This window comes from Anomaloglossus baeobatrachus, chromosome 1, assembly GCF_048569485.1.
Source record: "Anomaloglossus baeobatrachus isolate aAnoBae1 chromosome 1, aAnoBae1.hap1, whole genome shotgun sequence".
NCBI classification, from domain to species: Eukaryota; Metazoa; Chordata; class Amphibia; order Anura; family Aromobatidae; genus Anomaloglossus; species Anomaloglossus baeobatrachus.
Genome location: NC_134353.1, coordinates 838,613,429 through 838,636,611, shown reverse-complemented (window position 1 = coordinate 838,636,611; position 23,183 = coordinate 838,613,429). Strand labels below are relative to the sequence as shown.

At 42.7% G+C, this 23,183-nt stretch overlaps 1 protein-coding gene across 2 annotated transcripts in view; it reads left to right on the top strand.

The window, feature by feature from the left end:
* The window catches only part of VCAN (versican), a 145,633-nt gene that overhangs the window by 73,064 nt on the left and 49,386 nt on the right, over positions 1 to 23,183 (top strand). For both annotated transcript variants that reach the window (XM_075325137.1, XM_075325136.1), the window contains exon 7: positions 9,205 to 11,595. In XM_075325137.1, the coding sequence (XP_075181252.1) occupies positions 9,205 to 11,595 (2,391 nt within the window). The remainder of the gene's footprint in view (positions 1 to 9,204; positions 11,596 to 23,183) is intronic.

The following is a 23,183-nucleotide window of genomic DNA, read 5'->3' as shown; positions in this document are numbered from 1 at the left end:
CTGTTTACTCCATCACCTCCCTAACTGAACTGCCTGGTTCCTCCCGCCTCCAGGGCTGTGAACTCCTCGGTGGGCGGAGCCAACCGCCTGGCCCACCCCCTGGTGTGAACATCAGCCCCTGGAGGAAGGCAACAAGGATTTTGGTAGCCTTGGTGTTCCTAACTGGGGTGTAGGGTGTGGTGGTGTGATGACCTGTGACCCCTGACTTGCCCAGGGCGTCTCATTCCCCCTTAGCAAAATGCAGACCGTCCGCGGGCTGCCCATCCAACACCGGTTTTATTTTCTGTAAAAGTATAAAAAGGTAAACGGTAACATTTAAATCATAACATCATCCCACAACGGGAGGCACATTTCTTAAACGTTGCAAAACGGTTTACGGCTACAGTTTCCGCTCTCTCCCACCCAAACAACCTGGCCCTGATGCTGCCCCTAAAACCCAGGCAGCACCCCTTGACCCAAGTCCAGCACAAGTTACCCGAGCGGGATCTGCCTTCCCCTCCAGAGGGTAGCCACCGGTTCCTGTGGTGGCTGGGCCCCAGCCTGCTCTGCTGAGGGCCCTCCCTCCAACCTGCCTCTCCGGAGGCGGCAACTGCGGAAACGATAACGGTAAAACAACTGATTTACAAGCCACTAACGTCTGTGGTTGCCCTGCAAGTTCACGGGCTTGTCCATGGAAAGTCCTCCATGCAAACTTTTTAAAACGGTCCCCACGGGGACAACGGTGCCGGCAACGGCCGGTTTCCTCAATCACGGTTAATCAGATGAACTTCACGGTTTCATTTTACTTATCATCATTTTTCAAACTTTTAAACAAACACTTGTTAACATGCTGACTGGTGGTCCCAACGGGGACGGCTGCAGCGGTGCTCCGCTGCCTTAACTGGGCATTTTCGTCCTCCTCACCCGGCTCGGGGTGGAAGAACACGGGCACCAGACCCTCCAGTGCATAGCAAGCACGGCATGGAAGGGCCGCCCGATACCCGTTGTTTCCAGTTCGGGGGACATATGTGGTCTCCATGCCAGGCAGGGCAACGACCCCCTCCTCTTTTTCCAACACGGGCTCAGTGTCAGGCCCGGAGTCGCTATCTTCCGTCCCCGCGCCAGGCGGGTTGCTGCCAGCTGCCGCAGCCTCCAGGCTCGCCACTCTTTCAGCCACCGTCACGGAGGGGTGTACACTGGACGGGTCATACATAGCGCGATGCCCGGGTACGGAGAAGGGAAGCGACATGGGGGCCAGGGGCAGACCGGGTCCCTCAGCCGCAGCGGCCGGTCCCTCAGGGACACAGGGGTGTGGGTCACCCACCAGCTCCTCCATCATGGCCTCCATGCCATACACCCGTGCACCCGCAGCTGCGTCCTCCACCTCCGCGGTCCACTGTTCCATCAGCCTGCAGATCTGGCTCCGGTAGTGCCGGCAGATCCCTGCCGTTCGGGCCCTCAGCCATGCCGCTGTCCCGGGCACCAGCTCGGTCGCCTCCGCATAACTCTCCAGGGCGGACATTCCCGGCGAAGGTCGGGGGGGTCGTGGGGCCTCAGTGTTTCTATTTGCACTGCCACACTTACATGCAGCCAGCCGCCATCGCGTCCCCCTTAGCTTCTTTCCGGCCCCTCCTCTATTAGGGCGGGGTTTTGGCCTTCGCGCCTCTGCTACTCGAGAAGACGCTCGAGCGGGAACTTTTCGTGCCAAAGATGGCGACTTCTGAAATTTTTCAGCCAGATACCTCCGGCGGTCACAAGGCGCACCTCTACCCAACGGCAGAGCGGTAAGATCCTGTTCGTGACGCCAAGTTGTCGCGGGCGGAGGAGGGGACGCCGCGCTCTCCCTACTGCTGCTCGGGTACGGCTGCCGCGGCTGCTGCGGCCTGCTGCTGCTCGGTGGCTCGAGCGATGGGCCGGATCCCGGGGACTTTAGCGGCGCTCCTCGCCCGTGAGTGAAAGGGGATTTTGGGTGTGGGGATTGGTTATTGTCCGTGACGCCACCCACGGTTGTGGTGATTTGTTGACACCACCGCTGCTCTGTATGGGGATCCCGGGAGTGGTGGTATGGAGCAGCTAGTTGTTGTGTTGCCCCTCCGTGGGTAAGAGTTGGTGATCCCGGGGCCCAGTGATGAAGGTGGGTGATGCAGGGCTTGGTGGGCGCAGGGACGCGGGGGGGCAGCGCTGTGCCTTGCGGCACTGTGGTACTCACTCAGCCTGAGACGTTGACACAGTTTTCGGTAAAACACACGGCTGGAAAGACGGTTCCCACGGACGGCTGCACTTGCTTTCCCCAGTAGGTGACGGTGATGTCCCTTTTCCTGCACCTAATGTTTCTGTATTGGTAGCGATGGGTTCCCACCGGTAACCCGCTCCCCGGCTTGGATATGGGCCGGAGGAGCCCTACTTTGCCCGCAGGCGCTGGCCCTGAGAAACTGGTGCCCTGGCGGTGGCGGTGTCTCTCTGTAACGGTCGGACTGTTGCCTTCAATCGGGACTTGGTTGTTTGGAGACAGACGTCCCCTTCACTGACGGATTTGGCAAATTATGGCGACTCCAAGCCTTGCCGGGATCCGAGAGGCCCCTGCCCTGGTGCTGACTGTTCTTCATATACTGCTCCAGACCGCCGGGCCACTACCCTTCCGTGGTCCTTCCAGCAACCTCCGAGCAGTCCCCCTGCAGACTATCACCGCCGTCTGCTGACCTTGCTGTCACTGTCCGGGCACACAGCCGGACCAACTTCAGGCTTTACTACTGTCACTTCAGCTTCTCTCTTTAGCTTCACTCAAGCTCTCCCTGAGCTCAACTGTTTACTCCTTCTACTTCTCTAGCTGTTCTTGCTTCCTCTCACTTTCACTTCCCTCACTTCACTCCACTGTTTACTCCTTCACCTCCCTAACTGAACTGCCTGGTTCCTCCCGCCTCCAGGGCTGTGAACTCCTTGGTGGGCGGAGCCAACCGCCTGGCCCGCCCCCTGGTGTGAACATCAGCCCCTGGAGGAAGGCAACAAGGATTTTGGTAGCCTTGGTGTTCCTAACTGGGGTGTAGGGTGTGGTGGTGTGATGACCTGTGACCCCTGATTTGCCCAGGGCGTCACAGATGCATATGTGCGCGTGTTAACATGCTAAGAGGGCGGACTAGTAAGTGTAAATAATGCCATTGGGACTAGTCCCCACGCTCATTAGCATAAGAGAAAACATTTTTAGAAATACTTTTTCTAAACATCTCTTTATCTATACTACTAGATGCAGAGACAATTAGGCAGGGATTAGCAATGTGCACCCAGAACTGCTCGTAATTCTGGGTGCACATTGCACCTGACAGGTTCCCTTTAATCTTGGTGCAAAATGCACAACTGAGGTCGTGTAGAAAATATCAGGTCAACACTGTACTTAAAATCTAATTACTACAGTGAAGTTATGGCATTTCATATTAAAGCCCACTTTACACGCTGCGATCTCGCTAGCAAGATTGCTAGGATGCGTACCCGCCCCCATCGTTTGTGCGTCACGGGCATATCACTGCCCGTGGCGCACAACATTGCGTGGACTCGTCACACATACTTACCTGTATAGCGATGTTGCTGTGACCGGCAAACTGCCTCCTTTCTGTAAGGGGGCGGTTCGTTCGGCGTCACAGCGATGTCACTTAGCGGCCGCCCAATCAAAGCAGAGGGGCGGAGATGAGCAGGACGAACATCCCGCCCACCTCCTTCCTTCCTTCCTCATTGCTGGTGGGACGCAGGTTAGGAGAGGTTCCTCGTTCCTGCTGTGTCACACGTAGCGATATGTGCTGCCGCAGGAACGACGAACAACATCGTTACTGCAGCATCAACGATAATTGAGATTAGGGGGGGATGTCACCGATTAGCGATTTTGAATGTTTTTGCAACGATTCAAAATCGCTAATAGGTGTCACACGCAACGACATCGCTAACGCGGCCGGATGTGCGTCACAAAATACGTGACCCCAACGACATCGCTTTAGCGATGTCGTAGTGTGTAAAGCCACCTTAAGGCAATAAGATTCAGCATCACTTTCCAAGCATCACTTGACACGAACTTGCAATAGTAAGTTCAGCCATTCATCTTAGGCCACATGTAAGAAAACCATGGGAGAGACCATCTTCAATGGCTGAAGTAAGAGAGACATGTTTGTTTTCTAGAATGTCTTTGGGCTCATACCATTCTTATAATATTAGAAAGATTGTCAAAGTCAAAGAAAAATACCTAGAGAGTCACCAGCTGTATTAGTATTGTATTCTTCACAGCCTTCTAGCTGACCTCAGTGCTCCTCACAGTTTATTAGTCTTTCATCTTAAAGCATTTTATTCCTACGGAAATGTTTACTTGGAGTCCAGAAGTTTTAGAGAGTGCAGACGCTAAGTGTAAGATAAAAACATATATTTCCTTCTCGAATAGTGATTAGATCACACATTTTTTGATAATGGGTCGGTGTGGAGCTAGAACAATCGTTTAAACATATAGTTTTGTCCCATAATTTACACTACCGCTATACTTTAGGCCTGTGATCCAGATGTTACAAGAACGGTGATGTCACTTTCTACAGCTGTTAACTGTAAAAACCTTCTACTCCTCCCATGGTAATAAACGAATCCTATGACCTTTAATACGAGTGTTGGATTTTTTTATTCAGCTGAAATGTTAGCAACAGAAACTAATACAAACCATTGTCCAGGAATTCCCATATATAGGTCAACTGCTAGAATATCTTAAGCTATGTATTAGATCATATGTAGAATTGTTTTTCGTCTGTATTGCCACCCTATTTACGTTATATACTGATACATGAGACACATTTTACTAATTAACATAGACATACTTTAACTATGCATCTTCTGTGATTATACTATGTATATGAAGCATTTACAAACTGTATTTCTAGTGTCACTTTACATGTGGTAGTTCTGAGGAAGGAGTCAGATAGACTTTGAAATGCATTGTCAATAAACTACTTTTGTTACTTTACATGTGGTTGTCCTCAGAAAGTTGTCAGATCAACTTTGAAATGCGTTTACATAAACCACTTTCTTCACTTTACATGTGGCAGTCCTGAGGAAGGAGTCAGATTGACTTTGAAATGCGTAGACATTAACTACTTTCTTCACTTTACATGTGGTAGTCCTGAGGAAGGAGTTGGATTGACTTTGAAATGCGCTGACAATAAACTACTTTCTTCACTTTACATGTGGTACTCCTGAGGAAGGAGTCAGAATGACTTTGAAACGCATTGATAATAAATTACTTTCATCACTTTACATGTGGTACTCTTCAGGAAGGAGTCAGATTGACTTTGAAACGCATTGACAATAAGCTACTTTCTTCACTTTACATGTGGTTGTACTGAGAAAGTAGTCAGATTAACTTTGAAATGTGTTTGCATTAACCCCGTTATTCACTTTAAATATGGTAGTCCTGAGGAAGGAGTCAGATTGACTTTCAAATGCATTGAAAAACTACTTTCATCACTTTACATGTTTTAGTCCTGAGGAAGGAGTCAGATTGACTTTGAAACGCGTTGACAATAAACTACTTTCTTCACTTTACATGTGGTAGTCCTGAGGAAGGAGGTTAACTTGACTTTGAAACACGTTGACAATAAACTACTTTCTTCATTTTACATATGGCTGTCCTGAGGAAAGAGTCAGATGGACTTTGAAGCACGTTGACAATAAATGACTTTCTTCACTTTACATGTAGTTGTCCTGAGGAAGGAGTTAGAGTGAATTTGAAACGCGTTGTCATAAAACTTCTTTCTTCACTTTACATGTGGTTGTCCTGAGAAAGTAGTCAGATTAATTTTGAAATGCATTGACATAAACCACTTTCTTCACTTTACATGTAGTAGTGCTGAGGAAGGAGTTGGATTGATTTTGAAACGCAATAACAATAAACCACTTTCTTCAATATTGTTCTTGGATTCTAATTGTAATCAGCAAAGGAGATTTAAATCCAATTCCCATGGTTTCCTTCACATATATTTGTAGATGCAGCAGCAGATATCTTCCCAGTAATAATGGTTGTGCTACACACAACCCTATTAGTTGAGCACAATACTATTGTTACCCACCATATAACTTGGATAAGACCCTATTGTACTTTGCATTCATATGTAGATGTGAGAGGTCTCAGTACTTGCACTGCTGATCATATATGTACCCTTATCTGGGATCTGGCATCTGCAAATAATTTAAAGATACTGTATCTCCTTCTGATTAGTTGCACCATGTGGAATATACTTTGCGTAAGCTCACAGAAAAAGAATTCAGTACTGTCCAGTCACTAAATAAACACTGAGCATTTATTAATATACTTGAGTCACCACTTGTGCTATTGTTGGAGATCTTAAATCAGATAAAATATCGCCAGCAGACCATTTTTCAGTCTATAGCAAGAAACAAGGGTTTTACTTTTACAACTTTTCTTGAGTGACTGTAACACACCCACATATTTTACAATCTTGTAATCACTCAATGACATCACGCACATCTGGAATTCTGCAGGGAAACACTGACTAAAAAGGTGCCTGGTGATAAGCAGTGTCAATTTCCACAAGCATTTCTTAAAACTGATCCAATTTATAGATATAAAAAGGTGTCAGACATTAAAAAAGAAAAAAAATAAGATCTTCAAGTAGGTGACGGGATTTTTTTCCACAGAGCTTTTTGTGGTTTTCAAGACGTCAGGAATACATGAGGTCTTTTATGAGGTTTTCATATCTGATATCGGTTTTGAAGAGTTTCTTGATGATGAGGTTTTTGGTTCTTGTCTAACATTTTGTTCCTCCTTTTGATTGATAGTGTCAAGTTTCGAGTGGATTCTACGAGGAATCTACATCAAAAAAGTGGCATGTCTTAATTGTTTCTCCTTAGAAAATAATTTTCTGTGTGAATAGCAATGCAAATTTAGATTTAGCAATGGCATCAATAAGAAATGTATTCAAAGAGTATTTGCAGTGGTTTTTAATGTTCATTTTGAAATGGATTTTCTTCAAAATCCACATAATAAGTAATGGTGATTGAGCTTCAAAATACTCGGATTCGCGATACTCGTAACGAGTACTGTCTAATATTCGCTTATGCATTCTGAATAGTGTGTGCAATGCAAGACAATGGGAATACTCGCAATGTAATGAGTAACCCGAATGCCGCACTACTCCCTACTCACATTCGGGTTTCTGGTTACATTGCGAGTATTCCGTATTGACTTGCATTGCACACGCTATTCAGAATGCATACACAAGTATTAGACAGTACTTGTTACGAGTATTGTGAATCCGAGTATTTCAAAACTCGCTCATCATTAATAATAAGCTTTATGTGAATATACTGTAGCCTAAAAGTCCTGGAATTTTTTTCTTATATTAACTTTTTGACTAGACTTATGGAACTCTATTTGGCCAAAAATGTAGTTCACCAGAACAGGAGCAACCTGGAGATTGATGCTCAATCGTTAATTACAAGTCTTCGGCAGGATTGTTAGTAGACCATGCCAACTGGAGTGGTGCTGTCATGACTCGCTTAGACATTAACGTAGAACATTGTATAGAATACTTAGTGATATTACCATCTCCAAGATTCTATCCCAATATGTAATAGACATATAATAATAATAATAATAATAATAATAATAATAGTAATAATAGTAATAATAATAGAAAATACCTCCAATTAGAAATGTAGTATAGTTCTCCTTTTATAGCAATGTCTCTTACCTCCTGTGCAGGGCATTGCAGCTTAGATATCTATGGTCGTGACCACAAGCAACTAACTGTCACTATATATGTGGTCATCACCATGGATACCTAAGCTATAATGCCCTTCACATGAGGTAAGAGACATGGCTTTATTAGGAGAACTATAGTACATTTCTACTTGGAGATTTTTGATAATACTATTATTAGTATTATTAATATTATTATTATTATTATTATTACACCTGCTAGATATTTGGCTACAATCTTGGGAATACCTCTTTAATTGTCAGCCTAATCACACAGTGACAATTTGGCAACAAAGCTGTTATGAGAGCTTGTGTAGGACGGGGACCCCAACCTGTTGATTGGGAGCCACATCTTGCTTGCAGGCCCATGATGTGTGGCTCGTGGCTGTCTTCCAGCTTGGTGCACCAGGTCTTGTAAACACCTATGAAGAGCAGGTCTCCAGATGGTGACATTTGTAGCCCCATACAGAAGAGCAGATCTGAATGGAAGTAGGAATCCCTGGATATTATTGTACTGCCTTGGTTTTCTTTCCGTGGAAAAGCTTTGGCTGGCATTAAACCGGTAATGAGGACTCTCGGAGTCACTACTGTGATGGGCAGAAGCTAAATGTAGATCATTAACATCTCAGAGCTGAATGTGGCTCTCAACGTCACCAAGGTTGGGGACCACTGGTGTAGGAACTAATATTCCAGCTTCTACATAGACAACAAGGTCATCAATCCAGGAAGTCCTTTACCTCAGTGAATGTTCAGGCTTTAAGAATATATAAATCATATATAGAAAAAACGTACTGTCGCCTGGTTCTCCCAAGAATATATCAAATATATATTTGTTACTTTTGCTTCTGTTAAACTTTTTCCAACTTTTCAAAAACTTGACTTTGTCCATACTTTTACAATGACCAGCGGTGGAGAACAAGAATGCACATTTGTATACTGTGTAGTTTTAAGCAGCTACTTTATAGGACATAATTACATATTTGCTCAGTGAATATCAAACTGGTATTTTCTTACCATGTATACTGCAATGGAATTGTTCGTTATGCTGAAACCTGAAATAACATCCACAACATTTATGGTACAATAAATTTATAGCACCCTGCAAAAATAAGCCAACAGAGATAGAAGTTGAAACAAAATAAGTCTATCTTTAAGCGGCACAGGTATTTACCACATGATTTGAGACAATTTACAAGAACAGGAAATTGCAGTTTAAATCTATGAAACGTAGTATAAAAGTATAATTGTTTGGCAATAACTCCTGAGAATAAGGAAGCCATTGAATAATGTATATATTTGGAGTAATATTTTGGCAAGAGGCCTTTACAAGCTACTGAAACAACATAGTAAAATCCAACTTTATTTCACATTTATTCTAAGACTTTCCACATTTTTATAGAAATACATAGCTGGAAAGTCATACATATATACGATAAACAGTATGATTATGATTTGTGTTTAATAAAGTTTTTGTTTTGGTTTCACAGATAAAAAAAATATCACGGAATCTGTTTCTGTTCGACTCATATTACCTACAGAAGTCATAACTCAAAGTACCATAAAGAAAATTGAAGTTCAACCAGTTAAGGTGACACCAAAACCCACCACAACTACAACACAGTCATCTGTAAAAGAAGCGGCTGTGCAGTCTACTGTACCAGTAAGTTCTGTGCAGGAAACAGTCAGCCAACAAAGTGAATTATCGACTGGCTCGGAAAGTGGACCCCTATTGTTCATACAAGAACAAACAACATTAAGTCCTGGGACTGTAAAGACAGAAGAAGCTGATGTTGAAAGGATAACTTTTCTGCCCCCATCATCCCCCGAACAAACAGCAGTTCAACAAGATACAGTGACAGTATCATCCAGCACTATTTTAGAGAAAACTGTAGAAACTGAAAGTGTCCAGTCAACTGATGATATAAAGGATATTCAGCCAACATCTCAGGCAAGCAGTGAGTCTGTTCCAGAGTCAGTAAGTGAAATTCATGTTGTGACATCAAAACCAGAAGACATTGCAGAAACGTTTAGCCCCATTACATTGACTAAAGAAGTGCTACACTTAAGTTCTCAAACTCCAAAAGAAACTATGGAAGCTAAAAGTGCAGAAATGATTCCAACAGTTATTATTCCACATGGGATTACTAGTGAAGGCAAAGAGGAAATACTTGCCTCAACTATTTCTTATTCTAGTAGTTCTGAGTCCATCAGTGTATCAGAGGAAAGTTTGAGTGAGTTTAGTGTAACCACAAGAGATTCATTGACACCACAAGAACCTGAGGTCTCTAGTATACAACCTGAAGTTGACGTATTCACAGTATTCAAACTTTCCCCTGGTACAAAGCCAACCCCCGAAGAAGTTATCACACTAGCTGAGGTAGCCAGAAAAGCTACAGAAACCCCAGATATTGACACAGCCACCCTTTCAAAATATGTTGACTTCACAGATAAAGTGGTGGACAAATCAGTATTGACTTCTGAAACAGACATTTTAACTGACCAGGTATTAACTGGAAGTGTAGCAGTTTATACAACTAGCATACCCAAAGAGGTCCTCACTAAAAAAGAGGAACCATTGGTAGTTGACACAGTTGCCACTTCTTCACCAGATGTACCTGAAATATCCGAAAAGGCTACTGATAAAACAGTATCATCACTACAATCAAAAGACACTGTAACTGAAACAGTTGCAACAGCTCTTTCCCCACTTGATAAAACAGAAGGGTCAGGAATTTTTGAAGAAGACACTCAGTCTAAACTGCCTGATGTAGACAAAACAGAAGAACCATTTACAGTAGCTCCAAAATATGTTACTTCACAGGCTGCCCTAGAAACAGTTTCAGAAGATATAACCATGGCACCTAAAGATATCCAGACATCCAAAATATCTATTGAATATGAGCCAAAATCAGAGAGTACAAAAACATATATTTCACCCACAGCATCTGATCTTTTACCAGAGTCATCAGTTCCAAAGGAAAGTTTATCCTCACTTCGACCAATAGACTTGACTTCAGAAGGAAGTGGTCTAGATCAAGAAGGAGAAACTGTGTCAACTGTAACAGACAGAGCCCAGGAAGTTACAGTGGGGAAGGAATTTGTTACTGCTATCCCTACGAAGATTGTTATCGAAGATGCAACACCACAAATCGCAAAAGAAAAAACAGAATTACCAGCTGTTGATTTGACAAAGGACCAAATGCAAGAGACAACCTTAGCTCCTCATATTTCATCAGATGTAGTCAAAGATAAAGAGGATGAAACCACAGAGCCTTCCATCGCCAGCAGTTCTGGCCCGAGTGACAGTGTCGTAACAAAAGAGACTGTTACAGATTCCCTGTCAGAAGTTGAAGGGTCATCAGAGGTAGAAGACAAAATTGTCAAACCTACAACTGTTTCAGTAGGTGAGATTCCATCCGGTCCCTTTGTTTCTGCATCTGTACTTTCACCATCAGAATCTCCTACTGTAACAGAAGGTATATCTTACAGACCAGTTATATTAGATGCTCATTTACCTGCAGTGATAGATAAAATATCATCGACAGAAGATGCAGCTACTGTCTCTCAAGATGTTGTAGATTCCCATACAACATTATTACCTTCACTCATTAGTACTCAAAAACCAGTCTCAATTTATGTGGAACCAGATGACACCAGTAGAGGAACAATAGTTATTGCTGAATCAGTTTCTCCTGTGAAAACCACAACTGAATATGATATGACAAGTAAAAAGACAGCAGAAATTGATACAGAATTTCTCACCAGTGCTGAGGGGCCTTGTACGGGAACTACAGATGCGCCATCAGCAAGTTCTAGTGATGAACTTGTGGACCCTCATATCAATATCCTTGTTTTTAAAATTCCAGAGAATGGCACAGGTACAATTTTCTCACTTATATATCTTTTGAAGCACATGCACATTACCTTGATAAGGTTTTATATTCAAAGATAGATATACTGTATATATACATATGTATTTAACAGTAGTTTATTTATTATTGGTTGGCTATATAAAAATGTGGGAAGCTATGATTTTTTTTATGAAAACACCACCAACACCATAGTCAACTTGGAACAGGTCATGAGTTGAATGTCTGTTATATCTTGATTTCTATCCATTTATATTTGTCATTTACTCAAGTGCAGGTACTTATAAAAAAAAATAAATTATTCACATTTCTAGTCTGGTTGATTCTGGCAAGTTTAATGGAAGTGTTAAAATTAAGGAAGGAGTAGACTTGGATGACATGGTTTTGTTCTGTTTTGGCTATGTGTTTGATCAAAGTTTCTTGTACTGTACTGTGTAAATTTATGGTATTGTAAGCATTTTAAGGTAAAATATAATATTTTTTTACAAGGGCTTATGTCCATGTTGTACAAAGGCATATGAAGGATTTTTCCTTTGCTTCTAGTGGAGAACAGCTTTGATATATTGCACCTAACAGAGCGCTGCATGGCAAGCACGTGGAGTCTTGCGACTCTGTACTATGGATCTGCAGGGGATTTCCTGAATTGAACATGAGGTCTAAATGCCCTTTAAAAATTAATGGTGGGAAAAGCAATCATGTAATATTTATGGGGCAATTCTGTCTCCAGACAGATGAAACTGGAGGAAAGCTGGATCGTCCATGATAGCTTACAAAGTGCTATGCTATTTTCTTCTCCTAGTAAATAAGCTGGCACTAGAGGTGTCTGGTAGAGGCTTTCTCCCCTTCATCTATTTAAAAGAGCACATGCAGGTGCGGGTGACCTGACTCTTAAGTAGAGATGAGTGAACCCGAGGTTCGGTGTCCGGTGTTCACACCAAACACAGACTTGACATAAATAAAACCCAGAGTTTGGGTTCTGAGTTCAGATGCTTTACATATGCAAACCACTGGAAAAAACATCGCTGTGCTCGGGTACGCTTGGTGCTCAGCCCAGTGCGAGCCTTTTGTATTGTTTGAACGGCTCTCACTGGGGGTAATAACTTCATTATCGGATGTAGTGTTTACTAAACAAAAAAAATGGAAAAAAAAGTGTTCTGTTTAGGCTGGCTGTATGTGGGCAGAGACCCGAAATGCCCAGTTAGTGACTTCAATTGAGCTTCAGGTCATGTCCCTGTCCCAAACCAAACTTTATCTAAAATCCAGATAAATCTGCCAAACCGAACTTCCATGGGTCCGCTCATCTCTACTCTTAAGTGGAGATGAGAGGACCTGTGGAAGTTCGGGTTTTGCTGGTTCAGCCGGACTTTAGATAAAGTTCTGTTTTGGACCTGAACTTGACCCGAACCTCCTTGGAAGTCACTGATTGGCAGTTCAGCTCTCTGCCCACATACAGCCAGCCATAGGTTAAGCCTTTTTGGTGGAACGAGGGCAGGGTTTTTCTTTTCTTTGTACACACTACATTCAATAACGCTGATTTTACCCCCAGTGTGCATCGTTCAAACACTGCAAGTGGCTCGCACTGAGCTGAGCACCGAGTGTACCCGCGCACAGCGATGCTCAGGCGAGTGGTCAGCATACGTAAAGCACCCAAACTCCAAACTCAAACACTGATTTTTTTTTATAACGATAACATATTACAAATAGTATATGCCATTATTTTGTATAAAGCCAGTATCAGCTCGAAAGCAAATTTTAGGGGTTTTTTCTCTCCCACGAATCACGTATGAAGCATATCAGTTTTATATGTTTTGCATTTCTTTGTGACAGTGATTTGACGGCTTGAAGACCAACCAATCTAAAGAAAGAAGTGAATTGATTACTATTCCTGGTGATCTATGGGGCAGGCAGTGATGTATAAGTTAGAACACATGTATAATTTGGGGGACTAGGGACCCCCCAGTGAACAGACATTAATGATGTATAAATAAATATGTGTAAATGTAATTAAAGGGAATACCTTTTTAAGTCCTCCAATTAGGAGTATAACAGGTGATGAACAGGTTAAATAGCTGTTAAGTTGCAGAAAAGCTTTTACAATGCTGGGAGTTATGTTACTGGCATGTCTCTTATAGTCCTGGCGTCTAAGGGGTATTTAGAGACTTGTCACTACTGGATTTTACTGACTCCAGCAACAGAATAGATTTCGGTGGGACACTGGATTGGATTTACAGCTTAGACAAAAACGTTCATAAAACGATGTGAATAGACCAATTCTTTTCTTTTCACGGTGGTATTGAAATGCTTAACAAGCTGAAATGCCTTTTTATGGGATCACCCGTCTTCTTTCACAAGTTAGGGGGCTTCAATTGATAGTTTGGCCATATTTAGCCCATTTGTAGGCCTCCTCAGAGACACAGATGTGTTGCCATTATACAACATACAGTACTTAGAATACATAGACAATCCTTCCAGTCTTTTGAGAGTTGTCAGGGACACAACATCTTAAAGTGTGATTACACACTTAAAGTATTGTGTAACAACGTTTACACCAAGAGTCTATAGTACCCACCATTTCATCTCTATTGTCTAAAACTACTAGTAGCTTTCTATGTGTTAAGGTATGTTCACACTGTGTTTTTTTTACGGCGCTCATTTTTGAAAGCTTGAAGTGTTCAAAAGATGCTGAAAAGACTGAACATATGAACAAGTTTTTTTTTTTACATAGTATTGAATAGGAAGATTATTTTTAGCATTTTGTGAGTAGATCTGCTAAAAATGAAATGCTGCAAAAAATGCAGTGTGAATGTGTCACCCAGGGAATGGGTACTCGGTCCCAGGCAGTGTATAACTGGGGAATGTCACTTTGGTGGCCGTTGCCCGGTCCTGTGCCCTGGGTGCTTTTTTAATGGGGAGTATTTACAGGGGAGATTAAAGTCATTGGTGTGATGCCACCTGCTGGTTGCTATTAATATGGGGGGAACCGACGCTGCTGAGTTGGTTACCCCTAGGGCTGGTGGTAATGGCAGCTATGGTGGTAGGCCCTCCGCAAGCAGGGCTGAGCCCGGGGAGATGTATGATGGAGACTTTCGCAATTAATAAGGGAGGCCACACTGTAGGTTGTAGTTAACAATCTCTACTCACTCTTGACCCACGGATGGCTGGTTCAGGTCCCTGTATTTCCAGTGCCAGTTGTTGACTCGGTTGCTCTGTCCCCGACACCCTCAGTGTGGTTGGGTACCTGTAGCGTGGAGCGGTTTGGGGCCCGACTGTCCCTTTTTGTGGCAGTCTCCTGGTGGACCCTGTAGGCTGGTCTGTGTCCCAAACCCTGATCCTTGCTTTACTGCTGGTGCCACTGGATCTGTGGGTCAGTGAGATCTGTGAAGGTCCCCTCACTGTGCAGGTATTTGCCAGGCCTTATGAAACTGTCACCTGACCTAGGGCCCTGTGCCCCGTTGGAGCTCTGGTCCCAGCAGTACTCAGGTGTACCTGCCCCGGTGACCACTCTCCTGTGCCCCGGGGTCACCGTTACATGACCAAGCTCCAGCCACGTCTTTCCTCTTTTACTCACTACTACAGACTCTTTTTGACTGTTTGTTGTCCCCTGCCACCAGGTTGTCTAGTCCCCTGGTCTGGCTCCTCCCTCTAGGTGGCCATCCCCTTGTGTCCAATTAGCCAATTACCCCTGGTGGGGTGTGGTAACTAGCATTTTGGTGTGTCTAGGTGTTGCTGGCACTGGTGTTCAAGGTCCCTGGGGGTAGGTCCTGGTGAGGATGCAGTTTCTAGTAGTGCCCTGAGTGGCTCAGGGGCGCTACATGAACATACTCTAAGGCAGGATTTGCACAATGTGTTACCGATGCTGCAGCGATAGTCCCGCCCCCGTCGCACGTGCGATATCTAGTGAAAGCTGCCGTAGCGATTATTATCGCTACGGCAGCTTTACACGCACATACCTGCCGTGCGACGTCCCTCTGGCCGGCGATCCACCTCCTTCCTTAGGGGGCGGGTCGTGCGGCGTCACAGTGACGTCACACGGCAGGCGGCCAATTGAAGCGAAGGGGCGGAGATGAGCAGGATGTAAACATCCCGCCCACCTCCATCCTTCTCATTGCAGCCGGCGACAGGTAAGGTGAAGTTCCTCGCTCCTGGAGCGAGGAACAACATCGTACCTGTCGCTGCACCGGCATTATGGAAATGTCGGAGGCTGCAGCAATGATACGATAACGACGCTTTTGCGCTCGTTCATCGTATCAAAAAGGTTTTACACGTTGCGATATCGACTGCGACGCCGGATGTGCGTCACTTTCGATTTGACCCCATCGACATCGCACGTGCAATATCGCAACGCGCAAAGCCGCCCTAAGGCCACGTGCAGATGTTGAGTATTTGGTGAGTTTTTACCTCAGTATTTGAAAGCCCAAACCAGGAGTGGGTAAAAACATGGAGAAGTGGTGACGTGTTTTTATTATACTTTTCCTCTGACTGTCTCACTTTTGGTTTTGGCTCAGAAATACTGAGGTAAAAATTCGCCAAATACTCAAAATGTGCTCAGGGCCTTGTAGCACTGAATTTACCAGCATGGCTTCTTACCCTATCACAAACTGTGTCCTATATTCCATGCAGAGAGAATTGTAAAACATCGCATTCCACTCAGACCAATGTTTCTCTATGGGGCCGTTCCCATCTGCAATTTTTTTCTCAGCCCTAATCTGACCAAGAAAACAATCCCAGCATGTTACGGGTGGAATCCAATTCGTATTTGCTCGCACCCATACAAATCTATGGGTGTGAGTGAAACATTGGACTGTACTTGGATAACACCGGAGTTCAGTGGAATATATGCATCAGGTGATAATGGAGGCGATAGGGAGATTAGTCCAGGGTCGCATCACAGTATAATAACACTCGGCTCACGCTCATTGTTTTCATGAGTTTTATGCAAATTGAAAGCTGCTTATTACACTACCAGCAAAAAGCTATGATATTCCAGAAAATCTCCTGCACACACAGACACATGATTTCTTTTTTTCCTGACTGAAATGGAAAAGTGCTGCATTTATGAAAGAAGCAGCATGTCAACTCTTTCAACTTTTTTGCAGAAATGAGAGTGTAAAACAGCTTGTTTTTGCACTGTGATTGCATGCTGCATTTTTTTGCTGCGATTGCATGCTGCGTTTTTTTTTTTGCTGTGATTGCACACTGCATTTTTTTTGCTGCATTTTTTGCTGCTTTGTGTTGAATGAAACTAACTGACAGAGTTGAGTGGTTGAATGCTATTTTGTAGCGATTTTGTTACAAAACATTTTGGATAAGTTCATATTTATGCTGTGCTCTATATTGAGCAGTTACATTGGGGTTCCATCTACATCTCTGAAATATGTGATTCAGATGAAACCCCCTTATAGATCCATTCACTAATAAGGTAGTAGAGTTAATTTGGACTCTGTTCGGTCTCTGTTCAGGGGTGTCCTTTTCAAACGTGCTCAAAACTATTGATGGCCGCACATTTGAGCACACCTAAAAAGATACGTAAAAGATGGACACTGCCAGACAGGAGTTCAAAGTAACGCTCTCTGTCTCATTACAGTGAATTTTCATTGGGAATTTTGTCTGAATCACATTTTTCAGATATTACTTGTAATCCCAGGTGTAAGTGCTCAGTGTAGAGTGCAGGATAAATGTGAGCCACGCTGTACTGCAGTTTTTGGGAGGCAAAATAAACAAATCAACAGCAGTTAAATCTTTATTTTTTTAATATAGCGCTAACATATTCTGCAGCGCTTTATATACATCAGGAACACTGTCCCCATTGGGGCTCACAATCTAAATTCCCTATCTTTATGTCTTTGGAGTATGGGAGGAAGCCGGAGTAGTTGGAGGAAACCCACACAAACACGGGGAGAATATACAAACTCCTTGCAGATGTTGTCCTTGTTGGACCCCAGTGCTGCAAGACTGCAGTGCTAACCACTGAACTACCATGCCGCCCAACAGTTGAAAATTTTTCTTTTTTTCTTTTTTTACATTTTTTCCCTTGCGGTATAAGGGATTAGGCAGCTTTATTCCGCCAATCAATATGATTACAACGATACCAGATTTCCATGTTTTTTTTTTAAGGTTTGGCTAATAGCACACTAAAAAACACATAATAATAAAAGTATTTTGCATTACCGAATTCTGAAAGCTATAGTTTTTTTTTCATTTAAACATGTACTTTAGACAATTCACACAGCAAAGCCTGCTTTTTGGAAGCTGCTTTTTTCTGCCAAGAGAGCAGGTTTTCCTGCAGAAAAAATAATCAGCAAAAAAGCAATGTGTGAACATACCCTAACAAGACGCTTTACGACAAAGACCCCCAGTGTTGTTATGAAGTGTCTTCTACTTTAAAAAGTACGCCGACACACTATCGTCACCATGTGCACATACCCTTAACATAGACACATATATGTAGATAAACTATGTTCATCTCCTTTACTACTTTTTATTTTATGTTTTTAACTAGATTTGAGGTTTTAATCATTGGAAAATGTTTAACTTTTTTTTAGGGGAAATAACAGTTAAGCTCCATACAGACATAACTAACATAGGGTCTGTCTGGGCGTAAATGTGTCGCCTTTCATCTCACTTTCCCACAGTAGTGTTGGTGCGTTTCATGCTTGAGATGCTTGGTTTAATATTCATCTCCAGGTGAGGGGCTTCTGAAAAGCAATTACAACACGTCCGAACCATTAGCCTGGAGGATGGGAAATACAGATGTGTGCTCCCTTTTGAAATCAGAGATGAATTGTTTGACAGCTCTGACTGCTGTTTGCCCTGAGTAACAGTTTACAGAAAGACATTATCAGTGTTTACAGGCCGCCATAGTTCAACGACTCTACTTTGCTCTATATACTTCACACATGTCAAGTCAAAGATCACAGTATTGCATGAGAAATGACGCAATGGAACAAATATCTAGACATGTTCTATACACTGCCAGCTTCATACTGTTTGCACCTTTCATGGTCACCATTTTATGAGTTTTTGTATATATGAGACACATTGGGCCTCCTTTATCAAAACTGTCTAATACGAACACTATCTTTGTTTCTCATAGCAACCAGTCAGAGCTTATGTTTCATTTTTCATGGGCAGTGTAGGAAATGAAAGCTGAACTCTGATTGGTTGCTATGGACAACAAAGGCACTTTGGTGACAGAGGCCTATAATGTTTTTACAACTTTGGAACTGTTTTAACAGTGACATTATGGCTTCTCATAAATATTATGCATATTTATCTTTATAAAATATCTTTCTTAAATGAACATAATTTTGACTAAAAAGAATCAATTTTTTTTTTAATTGAGTTTCATGAAACATTTTGCCTTCTGCAGCCACTGTGTTGCACACCCTTCTGATTCCACTTGTTTTCCCCCATTAAAATAAAAGACCCTGTACTCACTTCCCATTCTGGAAAAAGACAGATAGAAACTTCACCATTGGACTCCAGAATAACATCACTGATGGATTATTATTGAAAGGGGTTGTCCACAACTAGGACAACCCCATCTAATTCCAATTGTTTCCCCTAGTTAAAATAAAATACACTTTTGTTCCCAGCTCATGCTTCTGGAGACATGCACCCCATTAATTAAGTGGGTCTGCTCACTAGAATAATGCTAAACTTGTTGACGTTAACTTTGATTTAGGCACATTGTGGGGCTCAGAAGACAGGAGGGCATTTGAATTTGGGAGCACAGATTTTGCTGGATTTATTTTGGGGTGATCTATAGTGCTTTTTCACAGCCTTTTTGCTGCCAGTAATGTGAAAGCCCCCTATATTTCTGTTAACAAATGATGGACCTAAGTGGGGACTTGTATTTTTATGGGTTGAGTTGAATGCTACTTTGTGGTGATTTGGATACAGAAGATTTTGGATCAGTTCACATTTATCCTGTGCTCTATGCTGAGCACTTACATCAGGATTTCCATCTACATCTCCAAAATATGTGATTCAGATGAAACCCCCGATGAATCCATTCTCTAATGAGGCAGCAGAGTTCAGGGATGTCCTTTTCAGGTACACAAAACTGTTGGTGACTGCACTTTTGTGTACGCCTGAAAACATAATAAAAAGATGGACACCGCCAGGCCACAGGCCAGACTGGAGTTAAAAGTGACTCCCTCTGCCTAATTACTGTGTATTTTCTATTGGTAATTTTGTCTGAATCATGTTTTTTTAGAGATTTACATGTAGTCCCCGGTGTAAGTGTTCAGCGTAGAGCACAGGATAAATGTGAGCCAAGTCTTACTGCGATCTTTGGGAAGCAGAATAAACAAATCAACAGCAGCTGAAGAATTTTCTTTATTTTTTATGTCTTTTACTTTGCAGTATAAGGTTTGGCTACTATCACACTAAAAAATGCTGTTTTACAAAGTAAAAGTTTGTTGCATTACTGAATTCTGAAGGCTATTTTTTTTATTTTTCTGCCAACAGAGTTATGTATGGGTTTGTTGTTTGTGGGATGAGTTAGGGGTACTTTGCACGTTGCGACATCACAAGTGCGATGTCGGTGGGGTCATGTCGAAAGTGATGCACTTCCGTGTGTCGCTCCCGACATCACAAGTGCGATGTTGGTGGGGTCATGTCGAAAGTGATGCACTTCCGTGTGTCGCTCCCGACATCGTAGTGTGTAAATCCTAGATGATACGATTAACAAGCACAAAAGCGTTGTAATCATATCATCGGTGCAGGGTCGGGGAAAACCATAATTAAGCTGCAGCGACGGTACGATGTTATTCCTCGCTTCTGCAGCAGCACACATTGCTGTGTGTAAAGCGGCAGGAGTGAGGAACATCACCTTACCTGCCTCCAGCAGCTCACGCCGGCTATGCGGAAGGAAGGAGGTGGAGGAGGAGATGTTTACGTCCCGCTCAGCTCCACCCCTCCGCTTCTATTGGTCACCTGCCGTGTGACGTCACTGTGACGCCGCACGACCTGCCCCCTTAATAAGGAGGCGGATCGCCGGCCAGAGCGACGTCGCAGGGGAGGCGAGTGCGTGTGAAGCTGCCGTAGTGATAATATTCGCTACGGCAGCTATCACTAGATATCGCACCTGCGACGGAGGCAGGGACTATCGCGCTCGGCATCCCAAGCATCGGCTTGCAATGTCGCAGCGTGCAAAGCCCGCCTTTGACTTTTTATTGGTACCATTTGGGCCACAGAATATCTGCTTATTGCTTTCTATTCCACTTTTTGTGAGGCAAAATCAAGAAGAAACCCCTTTAACAGTGTTGTGAAAGTGATAACACAGCTTTATTCTTTGGGTCAGTACGATTACAATGATACCACATTTATATATGGTAGTTTGTTTTTTTAAGTTTAGCCACTTTTTCCTGAGAAGAATAATAAAGCCATAGGTTTATTATTTTTTTTGCTGAGTTGTATAGCAGCTTGTTTTTTGTGGGACAAGATGACATTTTCAGAGATATCATTTTTATTTTTATATCACTTTTTCATTGCGTTTTATTCCCCTTTCTGGTCAGCTGTATAATGAAAAGATAGTTTTTGCTACTGTTTTATTTTTACAATGTTTACTGAAATGGTTATCTATTGTGAAAGATTTGTTAAGTTCAGTGTACACCTGTATGCATTCAGCATCTAAGCTCCCTCTAGTGGTGACTGTAGGTAGTCAGAGTGATATTTTTAAAATAGGAAACTAGAGGGCAGCATCATTCACAGATAGAGTTTGATCTGAGTGTCATTAGCAGAATCTGCCCGATTCTCTCGCATGAGAGACTCTAGGGCCTTACAATAATTTTGACTTTCACTTACCTTACAATTTTGCCTAATTATGGAACACATGAGACTGCACCTAATTAGCAATATGATCCTTTGAGTACAAAATCCCACTTCATAAGATGGTGCTAGTCTGCCCTATCTATACACATTTATTAAATAAAGTGCTTCCCAAGTTATAAAGCCCCTATGGAAAACAGATGTCCATATGTGTTGTATATACAGACACTGGTATCTAGTTTCCCTTCCAAGCCAATGGTGTATTAAACCAGTTTTTGTGTAAAGTGAGTAATAGAAAAACATTATGCAAGAAGTGACCAAGGGTTACTGTGTTTTATGGGGACACTGGTGTCCAGCCAAGTAGTTGGGAATTAATACAAAGCCTTGCCACCCACTTTGTGTGTTGTCTTAAGACATTTTTTTAGTCGTATTTATTATCCGATTCATATTTAGTGATAATTCAATCATGCTCAGTATATGTGGGTGAGGGTTTATGTGTGGTATAAGGGTTAAAACATTTTTGGGATTGTAAATAGGTCAGAATCATGCTCTAAGAGTACAGGAATAAATAAGATGGGGCCAAGATTTACCATGGATTCACTGTTCATTTCTGCACTTTTTCTTTCTGTTATGGCATTATGGCTGCACCTCAAATGAACAATGACTATTACTATACCATACCCAAAGGCGCTTGTTAAGTATTACTACTTTCATGACATTTAGGAATCGATTTGCTGTAAAGGGCAGATTTGGTATTTTTTAAATAAATCTTAAAGTGAGCCTGTCAGCTTGGAAATGCAGCGCAAACCTGCAGCAAGGGACGCTGAACAGATTGATATATAAATCTATTGGAAAAATTCAATAAAACATGTATTTTATACAATAAATCTCCTTCTGTTTCTGTGCATTCAGGTCTAGTGGGTGGTTAGATTGATTATTTTCACTGTGTAAAGGTCCCCATACAAATTTGACCAAGGTTGATCAAACCCCATTATCTGACACTCTAATGTCTATGTAGGCGCTGATGAACTCATTGTCGGGGATATGACGATCTACCATGTCCGACTTCAGACTGCCAATTGTTTTGTCCTTATGGAGATAAGACTCCAGCAGAAATTTTTGTTGCCAACTTTCTCAACTATAACACGAGAGCTTGGCCAAGCAAACCTCTGTATGGAAAAAGGACATATGTGGCAGCAATCATGCTTGTCTCTGGTTCAAGTTGCCAATTTTAATCAGTGATTGACAGCTCACTCTTTATGCATACCTAATCCACCCATACACATTAGATGCTTGACTGTCAGCCAAACAATGCTTCAGCTCATCATTTGGCCGATAGCTAGCTCAGCTATCTTTTCCATACATAGGCTTGCTTGGCCTTGTACCGGCATCTAATGTTTATGGCTGGCTTAAGTGTGTATACAGAGTTAGCTGTCAATCACTGATTAAAACTGGCAACTTGAACCAGATCCTGGCATGACTGGAGTCATATATGTTCCTCTTTGAAACACTTCAACGTTTCAGAGAAAAACCTACCTTAATGTTGCGATCAAGGTGCATAAATATAGACTAAACCAGTTGTGCTTACCTCACATATCTCTGTATATTTTCTAAAGGCTGTGGCTGATTCTGCAGCTCTCTGTAGATTGCCCAATTCAAGTCAATAGAATGGAGCCGCAGTGCCAGGCAGAGCCATTCGTTAAAGAGGTGGTCCACTACAAAGCATAGTGGACACATCAGTGTAAAACTGACACAGAAGGCTTTTTCTACAAATCTTTTGTAGCCCATTCAGCCTGTGAGCAGCGCTTTTGCTGTCCACTCAT